This window comes from Hydra vulgaris, chromosome 10 (genome assembly GCF_038396675.1).
Source record: "Hydra vulgaris chromosome 10, alternate assembly HydraT2T_AEP".
In the NCBI taxonomy this organism is placed as follows: domain Eukaryota; kingdom Metazoa; phylum Cnidaria; class Hydrozoa; order Anthoathecata; family Hydridae; genus Hydra; species Hydra vulgaris.
The window spans coordinates 24,089,402-24,114,542 of record NC_088929.1 but is presented as its reverse complement, the minus strand read 5'-3'; the positions used below and the strand labels follow the sequence as shown (position 1 = coordinate 24,114,542).

The following is a 25,141-nucleotide window of genomic DNA, read 5'->3' as shown; positions in this document are numbered from 1 at the left end:
TATATAGAGTTGGAAGTTACTGGAAGAAAAAAGATAAAGATTGTAAAGCAAGATAGGGAATGAGAGACAACTTAAAGGATTGCAAATTATAATCAGGAAAGCAAGATAAAGAAAGGGAATTCCAAAGAACTGATGTTTAAGGAAAAAAACTAGACGAATAAGAGTTTCTGGAGCACTTAGGAAAGTCACAGTAAAAAGACTTAATTGAATAACGAGTAACACGAGAATGAATTTTAGTAGATAGTAAAAGAGGCACTAGCTCTTTAGAGCAGTGCCCATTATAGTATCTGTAGAAAAGAGAAAGAGAAGCAACATTACGACGATGTGATAATGGTTGGAGGTTGGTAGCAAGACCAGGTCCAACTATGTTATATATACAATGCATTTTTGCACCTTGTCTAAAATAGGAATGGCATTATTAGAAGATCCGCACCAGATATGGCAACAGTATTCCATACAAGGCCGGATTTGAGATTTATAGGGATAGAGAATAAAATCAGGAGTAAGAAAGTGTCAAGCTCAATAAAAAGATGCAACCTTAACAGATGCTAATTTTGCAACAAATTTGATATATGGTTTCCAAGAAAGATCAGAAGTAAGAGTTAATCCTAGAATATGAAGGGTAGATGACTCATTAAGTACATTACTGTTCATAAATATAGGAAGATCTAAATTACTGCAATAACGATTGGCTGAAAAAAATTGAGTTTTATCTGAATTAAAGTTCACCATCCACTGTGAGCCCCATGCTGTAGTAAAAGTGAGATCCTTTTCATGCTAAAATGACCCCTCAAAGCAATCAGAGAGTGTTGGCTTCTTATCATGACAAGAATAAATGGTAGTATCACCAGCTAGAACAATGCCACCTTAGATGTGAGAATATCTGGAAGATAGTTAATGTAAATTAAAAAGAGTATAGGGCCAAGGATAGAACCCTGAAGTTACAGAATAAGAAGAAGAGTGCTGTCCGTCGAGGACAACTTTTATACTACGATTTGAAAGGAAGGATTCAATAATAATGCACGATAAAACCCATCAGTTATTACTGTATCAACCTGTTTGACAGCTATATCAGGTAGAACCAAACTAGTGAAATCAAGGGATGATATTGATGAAAAGTTCTTAGCAAACAATTCAGCTTTGTCTTAGGTGATGTGACAAAGTCTGAACCATACAAGAGAGGTGGAATTACAGATTTGCCCTTATTATTAATACTATTAAAGATTCTCCAGAAGTCACGAGAGCCTAATTTTTGAGATGAGATACGAGATTTAATGACCTGAGAATAGTGGGCTTTGGCATTAGACAAAACCTTTTTACAATGGTTTCTAGCAGTAATAAACAGACGCCTGTTTTCTGGAGAACTATTTTGCTGATAGATATGGAAGTAATGGTTTCGATTGGCAATTGCAGCAGCACAATGTGAGGAAAACCATGGAGAAGAGTGAGGCTTGACCTGGAATTGTCGAGAGGGAACAAAAGATTCCTTGCCAGCCTGATCCCACGAAGTTATGTAAGAAGCACATTTGTCAGCAGGAAAATAAAAGATTTCTACCCGAGGGCCTTCACGAAGAAAATCACAGAAAGAGTCCCAGTCAGCTTTAAGGTAGTTCTAAGAGGTACAATGATAGGGGGTTCTGATGATGAAGAAGAATAAGATAATAGTTTTAGAGAGATCAAACTGTGATCAGAAGCACCTAAGGGTGAATGTGGAGAAACTGAGCACTGACTAGGATCAGAAACAAGACATAGGTCAAGTAGAGAAGGTAAATGATTCGGGTTGTCTGGAAAGCGAGTTGGAAAGTTGACTATTTGAGTTAAAGGTAAAGAAAGGCAAAAGTTGTGAGTTTGATTGCCTGCAGAGTCACTGACACTAGAGCCAAGCTATTCAGTGTGATGAGCATTAAAGTCACCGACAACAACAATATTGGCTGATGGATGAAGAGAGAGGGCTTGATCAATATGATCAGAAATTGCCTTATTACTATTAATAAACCCTAAACTGTAAGAAAGAGCTCCAAATGTGGCCTTGGCAATGCACACCAAAAGTAAAAACAGGGACACCATACATGCGCAACATGGCACTGTTAATACTTTGATATTTTTCAGCTGTTGATGGAACCAGCCTCTCTGAGAGCTACCACAGAGTTTGGGAAACCTAACTACCAGCCAGCCTCAGAACCATAAAACTGAGTTTTAGAGCTGTACCCTCATTAGGAGATAGAATGAGTTGCCTTGTATAAAAATAGAGACGCAAGCAAAACCCATGCATTGAGTCAAGAAGATCCAGCATTCAATATCCTAAACTGGAAACAATATATTAAAAATACGTTTGCGCCAGCCTAATAGATGAATGTATTCGATATATTAGAAATGACTTTAAAAAGACATTTGATAAAATTTCTCATCGAAGCTAAATATGAATTTAAATTACCAGAAACTGTTTTAACCTGGATTAAATTGTATTTCTTTCGCTGTTCTCAAAAAGGTCATTGTTTCCAGTGTTTCTCTGACTTCAGTCCCATGGACTAATACCACTAGTAGAGTTTTACAAGGGGGTGTGCTCAGACCACTTCTCTTCGCCATGATAGTCAACAGTATGTCGGTCCTTGACCAATCAAAAAGCCTATAAACTTGTACACTGATGACGCTTTACTATTACATCATGTCAAACACAATGACTTTAATAATTTGTTGGAAGAATTTAATAATTTGCTAAATTGCATGTTAACGACACAAAAACTAAAATGATTGATTTCTCCTTAAAATGTTCCAAGGGTTTGGCAATATTTGCTGCAAGTAATAAGTTAGAAACCCAATCCTTACTCAAACTCCTGTATGACATTACAAAATCACTGTATGACATTACAAAATCCCACCATGTCCCTGGTAGTACTGCATTCAACTTGTTTCTCCACGCCGTGGCCTTGTTCATCAAGGTTCGTGTTTCGGAGTTGGGAGAGGGTTATAACCACAAGTAGCCTCCTCATCTGTAGTGGCCTTCTTGGCCTAGGGAAGGTGAATTACAAAAAAAAAAAAAAAAAAAAAAAAAGACCTTAAATGGAACACTCACTTCAAAAATATCCATCAGAAATGTTGCGCTGGAATGTCTGCTATTCATTGTCTGGCATCATTTGGTATCCCTCCTGATTTATTATGGAAAATTTACTTTGCCTCAATCTTTTTGTATATGGTTTACATTTACCATGTTTTGCAATATCTATAGCTCTTAACTTGTGAAATTTTTGACCATAGAGAAATGTGCAACAATCATATTACCAAGAGCCCATGTTCAAATCAACCCTGAAAGGGTCTTGAAGGTATCTGCCTCAGATTAATCAAAAAAGTTGCCAAATCGAATGATCGCCCTCTTTGAGCATTGTTTTTAGTTAGACTTATAGTGCAAATGCTCAGAAACTCATACAAGCTGCAACTTCTGCATCCAAAATCAACTTGATTAATAAAAGATTTTGCGGATTTTTGTTAATTTACTTAAACACCTAAATATCGGATTTATTTATAAAGGAAATAACAATAATAATAATGTAATTTAAGTTAAAACAAATAAAAGTTCAACAATTACTTTGAAATTGGTTAAATTTTTTTTACTAAACATGTTAAAAAAGAGGCAAAATATTTAGTCAGTTTGAAGTGGCATTAACACCAAACATTAAAACTCATAAAAGACTTTTTTAAATTTACCAAAAGTTAACCTTTAATCTTTAATTCTAATTTTATTTATGTTTTAACTTACCTGATTAAATATGCTTAAATACACCGGACTACATTGTTGAGTAAATAAATATACCTGATTACATAATTGAGTGTGTAAACTTTAAAAGAGTAAAACAAATCCTCATGATTAGAGTTCGAAATATCAACATAAAAATTTTCTAAAGTTTTATTTTGAAAATTTTTATTTAATGGTGGACACAACAGGTGATTCACATTATCGTAAGATTTCCTAAAAAATTTATAATAAAAAAGCATATTAAAATTTAAATTTATAACACAAATACAAACTAAAAAATATTTTATGAAAAAAACTTTATTTATCAACTCTTTTTATAAAAAAAATTACCCAGATTTTGATGTAAAAGGAACACTCCAAGAGCTAACGCCTCTCATTTGACGAACAACAAAAAGTAATGGTAAATCTTTAGTAGAATTGGGGCCCATAACAAATATTTGGACAACCTGTAAGAAAAAAATTAAATAAAAATATATTAATATACTTTAGATTTTTAGGTGATCATTTTTAGAATTGTACAAAACTGCAAAAAAAAAATTTTAAACAACTGCAACAATATAAAGTAACGAAAAAATACTGTTAAATTTTAATTGAGGTTTATAAAAATATTAAAAAAATATTTAGCAATCTACATAATGAAACCTAATTGTCGAATGCTTTTTTTTTTTTTTGAACTTTGTAGCTCCCTACATGATACTGATTAATACTGAAAAAAACCATTTTTTTGATTTTTTGGAAAACCTGCAGTTACATTATATTTTTAGAAAACCATCAGTTAATTGAAACGCATCATATTTTTAAAATAAGTTTGAAATAAAGTAAAATATCTCCTTAATAAAGTAATTTCAAGACGCATTGAAATAAAAAAGGGATTTATTCAATATAACTTGATATAAATAGCTGATATAAATAACTTTATTTTTTTTTTTTGATGTATATTTATATTTTATATTTTTATATTATACTTTATTTTTTTTTTTTAATGTATTAAAATAAACTTAAAATTTTATTTTTGATTTTTAATAAAATAATAGTTAGAGTTGCATTTGATCAAATTGCCTAGAATTAGTAATGGCTTCTTTGTTGCTTCTTTGAGTTGTTTTGTGCATCCAGTGTTGTATTCAGGTCTGAGGCAGTTTAGCTATGCTCATGTTCGGTTGCAAACATAATTGCCTTATTTTTGTCACTTTCTGAGATTTTTTTAGGATAACCAGAGCAACTTTTGTCTTCGACTGCACCAAACTCATTATAAGTTTTTGAGTGATGGTCTAATGCTGCATTAGCTGATCTCGAGCTGACATCTGATTTCTTGATTGCTGAGACTACTTTTATGCATGCCAACAACATTTTTTTTCTATTGATATGCTCTTTGAACCCATACTTTTATTGTTGCAATATCGAAATTTTAACTAACTGTATTTCAAATGACATAATTGTCGCTTCAATTTATACTACTATTTTTAACTGACTATTATTAATTAGCAGAGAGTAATTAACAAAAATCAATCAAAAAGAATACAAAAAATTATTTCTCAAATAAATGACATGAGTGTTCTAATGCTTTTAAATTGAATGCGCTAATACTTTTTAAATGAGTGCGCTAATACCTTTTAAATTGAGTGCGCTAATACTTTTTAAATGAGTGTGCTAATACCTTTTAAATGAATTAAATTTTAAAAATGAATTTTAAATTTTATTTACAGTTCTTTTTACACACTACAGCAGAGTTGTTAACAAGGCCAAAAGTAGCAAGGGCAAGGCCACATGTTACAAGGCCAAGGCCAAGAATAAGAGTTTCAAGGCCAGGGCCTACGCAAACATTTTCAAGACCAAAGACTTAAATTTTTGCCTTATGTTTAGACCAATTATTAAAAAAACTGTAAGTAGCAAGTGCTGTGACAATAAAACCACATGTTGTAAAAATAGAACAAGGTTATGCGCAGAATTCAAGGAAGTCAATAAAAAAGTATACTTGTAGATATATATAAAAGCCAAAAACAAAAATACATAAAAATAAAGAATAAAAACTTTTAATTCTTTAATTTTATGTATTTTTTTTTTTATAGTCAAGGCCAAAAGAATCAAGGTCAAGGCCAAAACTTTTAAGGCCAGGGCCTTAATTTTTGGCCTTGAGGCAAGGCCGAGGCCAAGACCAAGGACTAACAACTCTGCACTGCAGATGTTTTTTACTATTTAACAGACATCTTTAATATAATAATTATTTTTCTAACATTCTAAGTTTTTATATTTTAAAATAAAACTTAGAAAAATGGCTGAATATTCAGTTAAAAGTATTTAGTCAGATTGAGTCAAAACAAAAATAATTATTCAACTACAGCCCTCCCTCCCCCCCCCCCCTCAACCTAGTGCCCACCTTGAAAACGAAAAATTTAAAATTAATGTTTAAATTTATTATTAACTTCAAAATGATATCAAAATTTTTACGTTTTACTACTTAAAATTTATATACTTAAATATTATCATATATAGCTAATATTGTCATATTTAAATCAGCTAAAAATTTTAAGCTGATTCTATTGACTACTCTTTACATTAAATATCGTTATTTAATGACAAAAAAGTCAGTGTAAATAAGAAAATTGAAACCCAAATATTTCAAGAACTGTAAGGAGTTTCCTACTTTCAAATTTTTCAAGTTTTCAAAAATCCTATCACATAAAAATTAGCAAAACCCAAAACATGGGGTGACATTAGCCTGCTGACTTGAAATGGAATAATCTAAAAGTAAATAGGGTTGATACAATCAGTTTAATATATTGAATTTTATGGATAATTCAAAGGATGTACAAAGGTCATATAGTCTTTTGATTATGTAATGTGTATTATGTATATACTTTTTTTACCATCTTCGCTTCCAACAAGGCTGCAGCATCATTCCATATGAAACCATCCAAACCATGACACCCTTATGTCTCAGAGTAAAAATATTATTCATTTTTACCTCACTTGCATGTTAAAATAATAATTGCAAAAATTTTAGTTAAAAATACACATGGGTTCCAGAGATATTGTCAGTTGAAATAATGACTCAGCATTTTAGTGATTATCTGAAGTGACTACAAAGCAACTTTGACATATAGTATCTTCATAGTGGCTTGGGGAAATTTCCTAAAATTTGGTACCCCATTAGATTTTTACTTGAGGAATCCAAAAATAGCACCTTTAAGACTCATTTGTAATGGGAAATGCCTCATTTATCCAATTTTGTTCAAAATTATTGACTTGTAAATTAATGATTTTTAGATGTAAAATGAAGACTGTGGCCCAAAATCCTGTGTAAAAAGTTTAATTGTATATAATTATTTTATCTTAGCTCTATTGAAAAAAATTAGATTCATCAATTGTTTCTCTAATACTTGATCAAAATTTGCGTTTAAAAATTGTGCCCTTTGAGAAAAATTTAAATTTTGTAACGAAAGCAATTGAAATGTTTTTTAAAACACTTATTTGAAAAAAACATCAAAAAGTGTTATTTATTGACTAGTTTAGGATGTTTATAGTCATGGGCCAAGGGAGGACCAGGGGGGGCTCTGATCAACTCTACCCCCTGTGCCCCAATCTCCCTGGATTTTTTTTTCTACATAAAATGAATTAAGAATAAATTATTATTAAAACTCAATTTAAAAAAATAATTTTTTTTTTAGTTTAAGTTTGAGGAACAATTTATTTTCATTATTTCAATTCAAATCTTACCTCTTATTATATCAAAAACAAGCAAAAGTTTTGTTTTGTTCTTTTTAAAGGTTGTACTTGCTTATACTTTCTTAAAGATTAATTGTAAATTTTGTTTTGATTAATTGTTTTTATCTATTTTGGCAGATAATATTATGAATAATAAAAATATCTAATTTTGTTCAATTCAAAGATCTTCCTTGTGAAAAACAAGAAGAAATAATATGGCAAGCAAATTTGAAGGAAAAATATTGTTCAATAAGAATTATATGTTGTTATTATGAGCAATTCTATGGAGATATTTTGAGAGAAAAATTACAAAGTGTTGCAATCCTTTTGGAATACACAAGTAAAATCAAAAAATTGCTATAAAAGTTAATCTAACATTAATTACAATAGAATTGATATGGAAATTAAAAGAAAAACAATTTATTATTTATAAAATATTTTATATTTTCAGTTATTTTAAAAACTTAAAACTAAATTTGTTTCTTCGGTAATATAAATATTTCCCTAGACTTGGCAAAATTTTTGCAAGAAAATAATGTCTATGTAATCCCAGGTTGGAAATTCTTCAGTAAATGTTACAAAAAAGCAGTAGAAACTGATGAAGATTAAAATTCACAGGAAAAATGGGAATCAAAAAGTGAGAAAAAAATTAAGTTAAATACCACTATAGAATTGCTTGGAATTCCACCAGTCAAACTAAAAAGTCTTTCAAAACACAGCAAATTGCCTGCAGCAAAACAAAAGTTTGAGAACACTGTTGACAGAGTTGCAAAAATGGTCTCAGCATATAACATTAAAGAAACTTTTTTAACAACAGAAATAAAAAGCCTCATTTCAAGCAACAATATTAACAATGACCATGATCTAGACATTTTAATGTATGATATAAAAAAAAAAATTTTAGAGACTGACTTCTCTTATCGCCATAAGGTGAAAATTAACATTTTCGCCTTATGGCGATTGATTATTGCTACTCAATCAAAAAAAAAGACTACCCTAACATCAAAGTCAGTTTGTCAAAGCTTTGTACTCTTGAACCTAAATGGCGCATTACAACTAATGTGTCAGGTACTCATAATATTTGTGTATGCATACATCACCAAAATACAAAATTTGCCATTAGGTAGAATAAAAGTTTCATGGCATTGATTGTTTGTTCTTTTGAAAATGCAGAATCTATGTTGCATCGATGTAACCAATGCCCTGGTATTGAAACATTAAAAAGTTTTTTAGTGCAGGAGTTTATGGACCATGAGCTCGAAGAAGATGTAGCATTCAAGCAATCGCAGAGTACCGAGCGTACAACACTTCTATTACAATCATTGCCACTAGATGAATTTAATGATTTATTATTATTCATATATTGCAAAAACACAAAGTAGATACTTGAAAAACTGTAAAGAAAATCTTAACCAAATTTTGCTGAAAATAATCAATATGTTGTTCAGGATGCGGTTCAAAGTTAGTACTGGAGCAAACGTCAATGTCCAGATTCATGCATCCATATGGACCAGGTAAAAATTTATTTTGGCCAATGAGAAATGATAAATATTTGGTGCTCAGTTCTGAAGTTATATGCCTAATTTCTACACCCACAACAATATAAAGCCATACGTACAACATATCAGATTTATATTTGGAGAATATAAGCAGTTAGTTACAAAAAAAAATTAACTACATATAAAATAATTTTGTTGTAATTTTATTTACCTATTTTGCATTTAGAATTTGTCTTTCTTTTTTTTCTTTTTTTCAAATCCTTGGATGGAAGGCTGAGAAGGAGGGGGGTTTAAATAAAACTCACCACCTTATTATGTCAATGACTATATTAGTTTTAAACTACTAAATATTACCATAAAGATATACATAATATATATATAAATAATACCATATAAGATTGTTAAAATGTTTTAAAAAACATTTCCATATCTTTGGTTTAAAAATTTATGATTTTTAAAATCATGATAAGATCTCAACTTTGAGTGGTTACTTTGAAATAAGAGGTAAGTATTTATCGATTTGAAATAATGAAAATATATTGTTTCTCAAACTTAAACTAAAAAAAAATTATTTTTTTAAATTGAGTTTTAATAATTATTTATCATTAATTCATTTTATGTATCAAAAGAAGAAAAAAATCCAGGGAGATAGGGGGCAAAGTTGGTCAAGGCCCCCTGGCCCTCCCTTGGCCTATGACTATAAATGTCCTAAACTAGTCAATAAATAACACTTTTTGATGTTTTTTTCAAATAAGTGTTTTAAAAAACATTTCAATTGCTTTCGTTACAAAATTTAAATTTTTCTCAAAGGACACAATTTTTAAACGCAAATTTTGATCAAGTATTAGAGAGACAATTGATGAATCTAATTTTTTTCAATAGAGCTAAGATAAAATAATTATATACATTTAAACTTTTTACACCGGATTTTGGGCCACAGTCTTCATTTTACATCTAAAAATCATTAATTTACAAGTCAATAATTTTGAACAAAATTGGATAAATGAGGCATTTCCCATTACAAATGAGTCTTAAAGGTGCTATTTTTGGATTCCTCAAGTAAAAATCTAATGGGGTACCAAATTTTAGGAAATTTCCCCAAGCCACTATGAAGATACTATATGTCAAAGTTGCTTTGTAGTCACTTCAGATAATCACTAAAATGCTGAGTCATTATTTCAACTGACAATATCTTTGGAACCCATGTGTGTTTTTAACTAAAATTTTCGCAGGTATTATTTTCTTAATATGGACTGCAAGTGAGATAAAAATGAACAAACTCTGAAAGGGTGTCAAAAATTTTTTTTTGGATGATTTCATATGGAATTACCCTGCAAGCAACAACTATTAGAGTTGGAAGTTACTGGAAGAGAAAAGATGAAGTTTATAAAACAAGGTAACGATTAACAGGTGACTTGAAAGATTGCAAATTATACGAATCAAGATGAAAAAATGAAAAAAAAAACTGATGTTCAATTAAAAAAACTAGAAAATAAAAATTTTTGGACACAGTAAAAGTACGATACTCAATTGAGTAACACGAGAATGAATTTTAGTAGGTGGCACAAGAGACGCTAGCTCTTTAGAGCAGCACCAATTAAAGTATTTATAGAAAAAAGAAAGAGAAGCAACCATGTGACAATGGTTGAAAGTTGGCTGCATATGTGTGTACAATGTAATATTAAAAATATATTTACCAGCTCAATTATTTTTTTTTCTACTTTTGATAAATTTATACAACACCCTATATTTATGAAATACAAACTTTCAAAATTTTTTTTTTTAATGATTTTAAAAGCTTTCTTGATCCTCTTTTGTTGCTATGTAGAATAATTATTCATATAATTATAATCTAAAAATTGAAAAGCGTGACACCTTATTTTTCAAATCCTTGTCATATTTATTAAGGATCTTGAAACAAAAAGTCTTGTTATTCACTTTTTAGCAAGACAAGACGAGACAAAACAAGACTAATTTGCACAAGACTGAACTTATCTTTCAAGGATTTTGCAATGACACCTCTGATGCATCTTGTAGACCAATAAGTATTGGTCCTGGTTTTAATGAATTACTTGACCTCAGTCTTAATAAAAACTGGCTTTACTGTAGAACCAATATCTTCTAAAATTTGGTTTACTTCTTCTGTGGATTTTTCTTTTAAGTTTGATTTTTGAAACTCCAGCAATCTGAGTATAACAACATTTTTAAACCTCCTTTCCCTCACTTTCTGTTCATTCATTATAGCATTTATAACTATTAGTTGTTTTATTGGTGCTTTATTTCTTGACACAATTGATGCCCAGTTATGAATTTTTGGAACACCCTTAGTTATAGTTTGTTGATCTCCAACTTTTAGTTTTAAATTATTTATTTCTAAATCTTGAACTTTTTTTTGTCGTGCTTCAATCGTGCTTCAATTAATTTTCTGAGAATTTCAATTTCCGCCAAAAGTTCTGCAATAACCGCCTCTAGCTTTTTGAATATTTGTCATTATCTAATTTATCCCTTGGGATTTGATGTGGTTTTGTTATGATATTGTTTGATACGGTTGAATACAGACGTAAATTTAAATAACTTCCATTAAGAAAAAAAATATGAAAACTTCCAACAAGTATGTATAACATGAAACAGCACTACTTAAGTTAATTTATTCACTGCAACAAAAACAAAACACTGCAGAAACAGTATAAACTTTCTGAATTATCGGTATTAAAAATTTCATTAACTTTAAAATTGGAATCTTACTTTGAACTCTTTTTAAATACAAAACTCACCTGGTTAAATAAACACTTCTTACATCTACAGAAGGGGAAGTCTTCTTTTTAATTCATCTAAGAAAAATATTATGAATTTCATCAAATTTTCGGAAATATAATTGTAGCATGACTATGATTTCTAAGATTGCTTCAAAAAGTTAACCTTGTACTAGAGTTTTTTCAGCTGATTGAGTCATTAATTTCCGGTCTACTAGCAACCAATGCAAAATACGAACATTATTAATGTTTGTCTGAATTTTGATTAAAATTATGAGTTGGTGATCACGCCTCGTAACCGTGGAGACATGTGGGAGCACTTTGAACAAATTGAAGGATCTGATGGAGCTGCTGTTGGAAAGTGTAAGAAGTGTTTCAAAACATTTTTCATCAAAAATTTGAATATGTCTGGAATGTTGAAGCATCTGAAGCTCACACAACCTCAAATTTTTAGAGAAGTGCAGGATTCAAAAGCTTCATTAAAGAGAAGTGCAGCTGAAGCACTTCCAGGATCAGATATTGATGATGAAGACCAGCTTGAAAACTCTTCAGAAGTCCTTGGCGTCTCAAAGAAAAAATCAAATCTGGCCATTTCAGATTCTTCATCCCAACATAAAACTCAACAGAATCTTTGGTAACTTAAATTGATCATTGAGTTATTTTTGTTTTGCAACATAAAAATTTAATTTTTCTAATTGAGTGGATGTAAATAATTATCATGTTTCTTTTTATATGCTTTTTCAATTTTTTGCGAAGTATAATGACAGCAAACAACTGAGATGGGATCTAGAAACTATAAAATTCCTTGCCAGAAACAACCTGCCTTTGAATCTTGTAAGTACACCTGGCACCAAGGATCTCTTCAAGCATGCTGACCCTAGGCTCACTGTCACAGCAGCTACTACATTCAGCAGATTCAAGCTGCCCTTGTTGTATGAGAATTTGAACGTGGCAGTTGACAAAGTCCTAATGGAAGAGCTACCTCTCTGCAGTGGCATTGAAGTGTCAACAGATATTTGGATATCAAGGGCAAATGATCTATATCAATCCTTGACACTTCACTATAACAATAAGTCATGGAAGCTTCAACATTTTGTGCTCAATGCAGCATATTTTACTGGCAATTTTTTAATGAATTTGTAGGAATCTTATGCTTTAAAGCAAATTTTTTTTATTCAATACTCAAAATCTCTTTTGGTCTATTTCAAAGCAATATACATTAAATTTGATATATAATCTTGAATTTTTTCTATTTGTTGTAAGTCGTCACACTGGTGAGGCCATCCCAAAAAAAATTGAGCTGTTGTTGAAGGACATCCCCCACATTGAAAATCTCCAAGTTGTTGCAACCCATAATTCAGCTGCTAACATGAAGAATGCAGTACTTCGCAGTAGCATCATTAACCAATCTCTTCCCTGCACCAACCATTTGCTCCAACTGGCAATCTCTGAAGCTGTGACAACTTGCCCAACTTTGAATGAAGCAGTGAAATGCTGTACTGCACTTGCAACTAAATCACAAAAGTCAACTCTTGCAAAGCAAAGGATTCAAAAGGAAATAGCCATTGACAAAGATGAATTTGATATTGATTCAGGTATAAATTCTCAGACATGTTTATTGTATTAACAATTTTCAAATACTCACAAGTAAAAGGTTGAACTCTATTATGTTCTAAATTAGAAAAATTTGTAAGAGTTTTAAATGCAGTTTTAAATATCAACAACAATTTCAAGAGGAAAAAAATAAAGTAACTAATAGTCATCATGAATATTTTCATATAAAGATGAAAACTACTCCAAAACCATTACCCCAGTTGCCACTAGGTGGAATTCTGTGACCATGATGATACAAAATGTCCTCAAGATGCGCAGAACACTTTCCAATATCCAGAACAACCCAGGATGTGATGATGGAAATCTGGCAGAGGTTGTTCCAACGAAAGAAGATTTTGAGCTAGCTTCTAAGTGTCTGGATGTTATGATTCGTGTAGTAGAAGTATCTGAGGCCTTGTCTGCTGACCATTACCCAACAATTAAAAGAGTAATGGCTCTTTTGATTGTTGGCCTTCAATCCACATGTCAAAAAAAATTGACTCAAGAACTATCAGAGGGAGCTAAATCATTTGTCAAAATGCTGATCAATGAGCTGTTCCAGAAGTGATTTTAAAAGTGGTGGAGGCCTATGCCTTTGGAAATATGCTCAATCCTTTTAATTGTGGTGTTGGTGTTGAGTGTATCAGCAAAAATTTTCAAGAGATGTACCAACAATTGATCATCAATCATGAAAATCACCAAACGTGGCTCACTGAACAAACTCAAGGTACTTAGATATTTAACTAGATCTTGTCAGAAAAATGTTAATAAAATCAGATTTTTTTAAAAAAAATCATTATTTCTGTAACTTTAGGAAAAAGAGCTGGCAGAATAAAAAATAGCTAATCTAACTTTATTATGAAAGATTTCTAAGTAAGATTGATTTCTAAGAAAGATTTCTAAGTAAGATTGATTTCTAAGAAAGATTTCTAAATAAGATTTAAACAAGTGTAAAAACTAGAATATTTATTAGATCATCATCTAATCAGAGTTTTTTTTTAGCTCAAACCACTCCAACTAATCGTGAAGATGAGGAGAACCCCTTGATGGCATTAGCTCTGTCTCTTTGCGAAGCTCAGTCACAACCAGAACTGACCAAATCTTTGATTGAAACTGAGTGGGATGAGTACAAATCCATGCCTACACCAACAAAAGATGATGGTCTAAGCAACATTTTAAACTGGTGGAAGTCAAATGAGGTCAAGTATCCATTTCTGGCAGATGTTGTTTGTCATTGGTTGTGCATTCCAGCATCATCTGCTTCATCAGAACAACCTTTTTATTCATGTGGAAACATTGTGCCATGCAAAAGAACAAAGCTTCAGCCTAAAAAAGTGGATAAGCTGCTTTATATCCAACAAAATTATGACAGTGTGGAAATTCATCGTTGGAAGCTTGTCTCCAAAGATAAGTCCAATGCAGAACCAAAGTTTGATGAGGAAAATTACTAGTTTCCTGCCAACCTTAGTCCAAATAATGAATAACAAACTATTCATCTAAAAAGTCCAAAAACATTATCAGCAAAGTTAAATCTTATATAAAAGTGTTACAATTCAAAATCATTTACCTCAAATTGATGTTATGATTTCATCTTTTGTGAAATAAAATAAAAAATTTAGTCTTGTTATTTAGAGAGTGAATAATAAAACAAGACCAAAATTGGCAATCTTGAAAAGTCTTGTCAAGTCTTGGAATTCTTGAAATGATTACAATGTAACAAGACTGCAAAATTAAGTCTTGATAGGTTTCAAGACTGTAGGTCTAATCGTGGTATTGGTATAAAATTATTTCAAGACACAGTCCCTTAATATTTATGCAAAAAATTATCATGTTTGAGCAAACAAAGGTTTTGAAACATAGTGGCCATGCTCTCTGTGGCCGTCTATTGTAAACAAGACTGGCGGTCAATTGTAATAAGTTCTTCTCTATAGTGTCTATACCTAATGAAAAGGAAGGAAACTACTTTTTAATAATAATAAAAAATAAAGTTAAAAATAAAGTTAAAATTTGTACCAGTTATATCAATATAAAGAATCAACAGATTCAAGTTTTGATCACTCACAGATTTAATGTTAAAAATAATTGATTCTTGATAAACCATAACTTTGACAATTTAAAAGGTGATAACTTGAAGTTTTATATAGAAATGGTTTTTAACAAAATAATCTGATTTGATTGATTTTTGACTGATTTCATAAAATTTTTGAACTATTGTATCTCAAAGTTACTACAAAGTCTAAAATTAGGAAATTTTTTTCAAACTTTGATGTGCTACATCTAAGTTTGATGTTTTATACTTACTGAAAGGCAGAGCAAAATATTTGTTAATTTGTCTATTTAACAAATCCAAGGAACTCAATAACATGATGAATCTTTGATCATGGATGAAAACTCTGAATTGTTCTGAATTTGATCCTGTCAATGGAGGTTCATCTTCATTTAGGGTATGTTAAATATTTTATAGAAGAAGTTTCTACAGTATTAGCTAGAAGCAAGAGACTTGGCTGTAAAACTAAACATTCAGTTTCTACTTTTTTTATTGTGGTCAATTTGTAGGAAATGAGTGCTATTAAAGAATATCAACATATTTCAAAGAATAGCAAAAAAACTAATAATATTATATAACTATTAAGCTATAGGCTGTTGAAACATTCCCTTCATAAGTGTTGTTTCAATTTTTAAAATAACTTTAAATAGTCACAGTGACTCCTAAATCGCGTGCTGTTTTCTGAGATGTTTATTCATTGAACATCATGGCACTTCACTTGGATTATTTAGTGAACAAGAACCCAAAGCAATTCATTCAATATTCAAAGATCAGTGGAAAAGATGCACAAAAAAAAACAAACAAATATTTCCCTAATTATTATCCAGGCTTTTGCAGTGAATTTTCGACTTCAACAACAAACATTTGTGGAGTTAAAAAAACGTTTAACTATAAAATATTAACAAAAAATATGATATTACAAAATAAAATAAAATCTATAAAAACATAAAATAAAATAAAATGTATTGTGCAGTAAAATATTACGAAATAAATTAAAACTTCGGTGCTATGCAGTAGACACTTATTTTAGTATTTCTATATCCCAAAAAAAAATCTTATTTGAAACTGAAAGTGAAAAACAATAAAAAATGTTTTTCAACAATATCCTAAATAAAAAATATCTCATACAGACAAGACTAAAACACTTTGCCAAGCTAATCCATTATATGCATATATTCTTAAGTGCAAAGGTCTTTTTTAAGAAGACCTTTTCAGTTATAAATATATACATATAATCGTAACAATCATTAAAGCTGATATTTATAGACTGTGACCTATTGTTTGTTGGTGGTCTGATCATCAAAATCATTCTGATTCAATGTTTGTATAAATTCTTACAGCTTATGCACTTTTGCTTGTTTTCTGATATTTCTTTTATCTAAAAATCTGATATTGATGGTACTAGGTTTTTCATACTTAAATTCAGTTTATTAAGTTAGTGCTTTCCATTTCTTAATTTGTCAAGTTCACCAACACTTTTGAGAGGCAATAAATAAGCACTCCTATTTAGAAATTTTTAGGTAATAGTTAATATACAAAACCTGCACAGTGCAAAGTTTTAAAATTTATTTCAACTGTTAACGCTATTTTTTATGTTCACAAAGTCAATGTAATTTATAATACTATTTTTAAAATTTGATTTTAAAAACATGCCTCTGTACACTGGCCCTCAACAAATTCAAGATTGATAAAAATGTCAACAAAAAACTGTTTCCAGATCCTTTTAGAACTTTTTTTGTACATCACAAATCTGTTGAAATTAAAATCCTAGCTGCTCGTCCAAGATTTCTAAATGACTTTCAAATTGACCATTTTTTTCTAAAAACGTCAATGTCCGGTTTAAATACTTGGTAGGATAACTAGATCATTTGTGTATATTTCTGGATTTTAATTAAAATAATTTTGTATTACTAAATAGCTCAGAACTTTATTAAACTAAATTAATAAAATTTTGAGCTTTTATCAAGTATTAAAAACGGAAATGATAACAAATGTGAGAAGTAATAACTATGACACTATTTATGCATATAAAAATAAAGTCTTTATCTTTGACAACTTTATTTTTTAGAAAACTATGAACTAAGTCTTTAAAAATAAGTATTGAGTATTATACTTAAGATATGCCTAACAAATCAGCAAAAATGATGAATCTAGAGTAAAAGTGTGTGCACCATGTGGGAAAAAAATAATTAAAAAAAAAGTCTTAGTATTTTGCACAGAAATGATAGCTGAACAAATTAAAATGTATATAAATTCAGATTTTGAATTTAACTAAGAGGTTATTTGCTTTTTGACATAGCAAAAAGCAAATAACCTCTTAGTATATGTGGTACCTGCAGAATAACACTAAATTAGCAAGACAAAGATGTTGAAAATAAAAAATTGCCTAACTATGTCAAATGCTAAACTATGAAGACATATTATTGATAAAAGAAACTAGAACTAGAGGAGATAGACAATGCAATTGCTATATATGCATCACAGCAAGGTATATTGGTCATTAACCTGTCATTAAAGGAAGAGGTTATAAAAGAAGATTGACTTATAACATTACTGAGGACAGTGGTTTACTTGTTGCTGCTGGAATTAGGAAGGTTTCTTTAAAATATTGTTCAGGTAAATATTATAAGCTTTGACATAATTTATATATATACATATAATTAATAATAAACGAAGAGTGATATTTCTATTCAAAATTTATAGGTAATGAAGGTGCAAATTTAATAATTATTTGTTTGTATCGCAAATCAGAAATTGGAAAAGGACTGTCCCATTATTGCAAGCAAACAAAATTAGCAGAAAATATTGAAAAATTTTCAAACAAAACCTTATCAGAAAAAGAAAAAGACCAGCTAACAAATTCATTACTTAAAACTAAGGCAGATAATAACAAAGATTCAAGTAAAAAAAATATCTGCTTAGAACTTCATTCAAAAGGCAGATACAAATCACAAATCGATTTAAAACTTGATATTGCCAAAAAAAAAACAACTTTTCAAGCAAATGCTCAAATAACTTTCAGGTAAATACAGGAGTATCTTCAAATGTGATAAATGTCTCTGTGAAAGGCTGTACCTGCCTGTCACAGAGAGCAGGCATCAGGAAAATACAAAATCTTTGAAAAGTTTACATCAGGTTACACAAGATATGTTTGATGTATAGGGTGAATCTAAAGAGAAAGCAAAGAGAACAATTTGTTGCGCAGATTCACAAGATATTATAGATGCTATGATGATAGCTAGAGATTAATGAAAAAGTATACATTAAGGTATCCTTGTGTTTTATATTTGCATTAAAATTTAATTTGTAAAAAGTAATATAATTTTCAGAAGTAAACCTGCTTAGTTTAGGCTGAGGACGAACGGAGGCCAGGGCTTTCAAAAAATCTGTGCAACAATTTTACCAGAAAGTTATCACCCAGAGCTAAATGGTGAATTAACTGAGGATGAAACTGAAGAGTTCAAAAAGTCGGAGGAACTGAGCCTTCCTAACAAAAAAGATCCTTGTATTCTGAAGGGGGTATAGCTAGCAAAAAAGAAAAGTTAACAGGTGTTCACAGATTAATAATGCTTTGCATAGTACCTCAAATTAAAGAATCTTATGAAAACATGAAACTGCTGTTTAATCTAATAAGGTTAGATAGGATTCCTTATACTTTTGTAGCTGACTTTAAATCAATTTTGGTTGTTAATCGTCTGCACAGCCACTTCAACAAATCCTTGTCCATATTGCTATGTTAAATTACGACAAAAATATATGTGATGTAAACTGCAATTTAGATTTCTTTGAAATCTTTGCGAACATATGGTGATCTGAGAAAATGCTACAACAGGTAAAATTAAACATGTTTTAAATTATTTTATGTTCTCATTGTACTATCACCCGTTTAATAATAAACATTTAATATATGTTTAATATATATTTTATTAGGTTTCAGCTATTAGGAGGAATAAAAAAAAAGATATGCCCCAAACGCTATGAGTACAGTGAGCCTTCCACTTTATAATGAACCAGGTTCTATGTTAGTTATAGCTAAATCTCTTCTTCCTAAATTACTTTTAATACAAGTATTCGTCAATCATGTCTTTTGGAAGGGAATTTTCCCACTTTTAGGCAGAGAAAAAGCCATGCTATGACCCTTAAAGTTGAAACTGATTTCAAAGAAATATCAGGTGAGAATTTGATAAAAAATTTAGAGACAGTTTTTACTAATTAACATAAAAATTAGTTAATTTGTAATTTTTGTCTAGGGGGAGGTTTATGAAGGCAATGCATGTCGTAAGCTACTTCAACATGCAGAAAAACTTCTTGAAGCTGATGTCTTTGGTAAAGTTAGCCTGTTATATTGTTGCCTATAGTTTCACTGCTAAAAGCAATGGACAATATGGTCAAATTTTGTTTTGGAACTGGAAATGTTTCTCACAATTTATCTCATTACCTGCAAGTTTTGAAAACAATGTTTCAGGCAACAGATTTATCTGAAACTCTAAAATGCACATAATTCTTGAACACATTGAGCAATGCCTTTGCGAACTAAAATCAGATTATAGACTAGGACTTGTATCTAAACAAGCCGGAGAGTTAATCCATAGCGAATTTTTAAAGTATTGATTGTGATATCAAATTAATATATCACCAATCGCGATATCAAATTAATATATCAGGTGAGAACTTGATAAAAAATTTAGAGACAGTTTTTACTAACTAACATAAAAATTATATATATATATATATATATACCGTATGGGGAGCAGTTGATGAAAGCTGTTGTGGAATTTAGTTCCAGACATTTATAACATTTTTATTTTCTATTTATTTTAATTTTATTTGTTTAAACCCCATTTTTTTTAACATTAATTATGAAAATATCAATTAAAACAATTTTTTACTTCTTTTGATTCTAATTCAATTAGCAATTGTTTCAATTTGATTTAAAGTATGCAAAAGTATGGTTTTATTGCGTATTGTAGATTTATAATAACTTTCAAAAGTATTGCAGATAGCTGAAGTAATTTATAACTAATAACAACTTTATAACTTTTCTCTATTACCAAATGTTAGATGAAAAAATATGTTTTGAAATAATGACTAAATTAAAAGTTAGTTAAAAACATGGATGAGCAGCCAGGATTTTAATTTCAACAGATTTGTTATGTACAAAAAAAGTTCTAAAAGGATCTGCAAACAGTTTTTGTTGACATTTTTATCAATCTTCAGTTTGTTGAAGGCCAGTGTGTGTATATGTTTAATTAACTTTTAATGAGATTAAATTTGAAAATCAAAAAAAATTAAATCAAAATTTTGATTTTTATCACAAGTGATTACCCTATACTAAGAATTTATCTGCTTTTTGCTGTCAAAAATCTGAATTTATATACATTTTAATTTGTTCAGCTATCATTTCTGTGCAAACTACTGAGACTTTTTTTTTAATTATTTTTTTCCCACATGGTGCACACACTTTTACTCTAGATTCATCATTATTTGCTGATTTGTTGGGCATATCTTAAGTATAATACTCAATACTTATTTTTAAAGACTTAGTTCATAATTTTTTTAAAAATAAAGTTGTCAAAGATAAAGACTTTATTTTTATATGCATAAATAGTGTCATAGTTATTACTTCTCACATTTGTTATCATTTCCGTTTATAATACTTGATAAAAGCTCAAAATTTTATTAATTTAGTTTAATAAAGTTCTTAGCTATTTAGTAATACAAAATTATTTTAATTAAAATCCAGAAATATACACAAATGATCTAGTTATCCTATCAAGTATTTAAACCGGACATTGACGTTTTTAGGAAAAAATGGTCAATTTAAAAGTCATTTAAAAATCTTGATCAAGCAGCTAGGATTTTAATTTCAACAGATTTGTGATGAACAAAAAAAGTTCTAAAAAGATCTGCAAACAGTTATTTGTTGACATTTTTATAAATCTTCAGTTTGTTGAGGGCCAGTGTGTGTATATGTTTAATTAACTTTTAATGAGATTAAATTTGAAAATTAAAAAAAATTAAATCATAATTTTGATTTTTACTACAGGTGATTACCATAAGCTCACAAAAGTAGCAAATATTTAACAATGCTTATAAGTAAGCATGGATTTGTAGCATGTCAAAGTTTAAAAAATCTTGATTTTGCATTATTTAGCAACTTTGAGGCACAATAACTCAAAATTTTTTTGAAATAAGTCAAATACAACTGCAAAAACAAATTATTTTGGTAAAAAACCATTAATATACAAAATTTCAGGTTATCAATGTTTTGCCAAAGTACTAAAAAAAATTTACTATAAGTTTCAGATACTCAGATTTTGGTTAATATTGAACCAACCATACCTTTAGAACAGTTTGGTCACCAAGCTGAAATTTTCATTGTTGCTTTGTATTGTATTCACTGTACTCTTGCTTTTTAAAAAGCATATGGAATGACTAGGGTTGCCAGATACACTGTTGTTTAAAGGAGGACATAGAGAAGCAAAAACAAGAATAAAGGAGAACATACTGAATTTTAGATATACATTATAAAGGGAGGTTTTTAAAATTTTGGGGTGCTATGATCATTTTTCTGGTGGGGGAGGGGCAATACTCCAATGCTCTGGCCACGGTACTCACACTTATAAAAAAAATGTTATTTGAAATGTCAAAGTTGCTTCAGCTGCATGGGCTTTCTGCAATATCTTTGAGTTTTAGGTTTAAAAAGCACACCAACTTATTTAATGACGCTAACACTTTGATAGGTTTTTATGGATGTTAATATGGTGCTCTAAGTTATTAGCTACTTTGTTAGCAACGGACATACATATACTACGATTAGTACACTTTCCTCATTCTAGCCCTTTAGCAAAGCATGAATATTTATTTTTCATAGTGCTCGAGAACTTGCATTTTCTCTTTGTAGAAATTAAAGTAATTTTTATATAGAATGTTGTAATTCAATTTAAGTGCTGTTGTTGCTAAGAGTGTAAGCGAAAACTAACAATAGCAAATTAAAAAAAAATAGATCAATACTTTTTTATAATTTTTAAATCTTTTGCTGCTCTATCAAACAACAAAGAACTCAAGAAATTATACAGTTTTAAGAACAGTTAGTTTTAAATGAAATGAAATTATGTTTTAACTTTTACTATTTTGCTTGTCAAACTGTTTGACAAATAAATAGACATTAAGACAAGATAAACTTTGCAATGCAATTGGAAAAGCGAAGTTTGCAGAACTTCACATTTTAATTAAAGAATAGAACCTCAAAAATAACTTAAAATCTAAACAAAAATTAAAATATTAAAATAATAAAAAAGCCAGATATTTTTATAAATTTTAGCATTGCCTGCCAGACAGAGGATAAAGGATAAAAAAGGAAGACATGTCCTCCTTTTGCATGATGTCTGGCAACCTCAAAAAAGATCCGATAAATGATAGTATATAAACCTCAAAAAATATCTTAGAAGAATTTTATTAAATAATATATAAACATTTACATTATACTATTACTTACAGAACCATTTTTAACTTTGTTTGCAAGTTCAAAATAGTACATTTTTTCTTTTCCATTTGAAACGGTGCCATTATAGAAAACATCTAACTCACCAATTATAAAACTGCTGCCATTTTGTAGTGCTGAAAAAGCAGCTGCAGATTTCCATGCAAAATAAATAAGTAAAAGTAAATACATCTAAAAAAAAGCTTTTTTTATACAATCAAATTCTCATAACTTACTCTTAATTATAAATATAATAATGTTGTAGTATATTAAATTTCATCTAAAGTTAAGTTATTTAATAATATAAACTTCTTTATATTTATACATATCTTGTTATCCTTTAACTCATAATAATCACATTTGTATAAGAAATTTCTTAAAATTTTAATCATCATAATAATTTTAATCTTCTTTAAAGTTATTTAAAAAGTATACTTCTACATGTACTACAGATGAATGAACAGTATAACTTCTTTTTACATACATACATACATACATACATACATACATACATACATACATACATACATACATACATACATACATACATACATACATACATACATACATACATACATACATACATACATACATACATACATAAAATGTATACACACTTTGATACCTGATTTTTACTGATTTCTTATTAGTTTTCTAGTTATAAACAATTTAAAATAATGACTGATATTAGAATAAACATTGAAAAAATGTAAATTTATTTTAAAGTGCTACTATAAGTGTGAGAACATTGTGGAAGTGAAAGACAGTTTTGAAAGGATTTTTTTCAGATTTTAACCAGTTTTTCAGATTGATCCCCCTATGAGAATCATTAATCATAACAGGGATAAGTTTGAAAGTATATATATATATATATATATATATATATATATATATATATATATATATATATATATATATATATATATATATATATATATATGTATATATATAATTTATTACTAATAGTATGTTATATATATATATATATATATATATATATATATATATATATATATATATATATATATATATATATATATAATATATATATATATATATATATATATATAATTTATTACTAATAGTATGTTTTCATATTGCAAAAAAGTGATTAGTTATTTTAGGTTGTATATTTAAAAAATGTGGAAAAAAAAATGACATTATTATAGATAGGCACAAGTTCAGTATTAAAACAACTTACAACATTTTTAAAAATTCTAAAATATGAGAAAAAGAATGCTAATAATTTTAATTTTAGGAAGTTTTCTACAGCTCTATGCGAAATATGTAAAATTATAATATTGGTGTATAAAACCCTCTAACACCATTCTATTGTCATTTTCCTCGATATAATTAATATGTTATTAATTTAAGTTATGAAAAAGTTTGCGTAAACTTTGATATTAATATATACCTATCGATTATACTGATATCAAAAAGAAAGTAAATTTGTGGTTATTAATATCATCAATAATGTGAATATTGATATTTTTAACAGCATTGTTTACTTTTTATTTATTTTTATTCAAAACTGCGCGCGCACATTTAAAAAAATAGTCGCAATGTTTTCGAGGAAGCAATTATTTTATATAATGGGTTAAAATTACACAATATATATATATATATATATATATATATATATATATATATATATATATATATATATATATATATATATATATATATATATATATATATACATATATATATATATATATATATATACATTTATATATATATGTATATATATGTATATATATATATATATATATATATATATATATATATATATATATATATATATATATATATATATATATATATATATATATATAAATTATGTTAGTGTATTCTACAAACAGAGTGATCATCAATAGGTTCATCAGGAAGATTCTTCCTGATGAACCTACTGATGATGAAACACAGTGTTAAAGTAATCAAAAATTAGATAAGTGTTTTTACTAATTTATTATTGCTCTGTTCTTTTAGAACATTGAGCACTCTGTTTGTAGAATACACTAACATAGTTTATGTATATATATATATATATATATATATATATATATATATATATATATATATATATATATATATATATACATATATATATATAAACAATTTTAAAATTGTTTATATATATATATGTATATATAAACAATTTTAAAATGTATTCTACAAAATACATTTTAAAATTGTTTAAGTGCTCAATTTTCTTAAAAGAACAGAGCAATTTTGAATTAGTAGAAAATCAAGGTCGTGATGGTGTCACCCGGTGAAAACTATATTATTGAATATGTTTGTTTAATGTATTTA

The 25,141-nt window shown here is 28.8% G+C and overlaps 1 protein-coding gene across 1 annotated transcript in view; it reads right to left on the bottom strand.

The window, feature by feature from the left end:
* Positions 1 to 23,024, bottom strand: part of LOC100210923 (SID1 transmembrane family member 1) — a 109,062-nt gene extending 86,038 nt beyond the window's left edge. The window contains exons 1-3 of the mRNA XM_065807570.1: positions 22,844 to 23,024; positions 4,082 to 4,197; positions 3,809 to 3,964 (exon numbers count right to left, since the gene is read on the bottom strand). Coding sequence (XP_065663642.1) covers positions 3,809 to 3,964; positions 4,082 to 4,197; positions 22,844 to 23,020 — 449 coding nt within the window. The 5' untranslated portion in view covers positions 23,021 to 23,024. The remainder of the gene's footprint in view (positions 1 to 3,808; positions 3,965 to 4,081; positions 4,198 to 22,843) is intronic.
* Between the last annotated feature and the right edge of the window lie 2,117 nt (positions 23,025 to 25,141).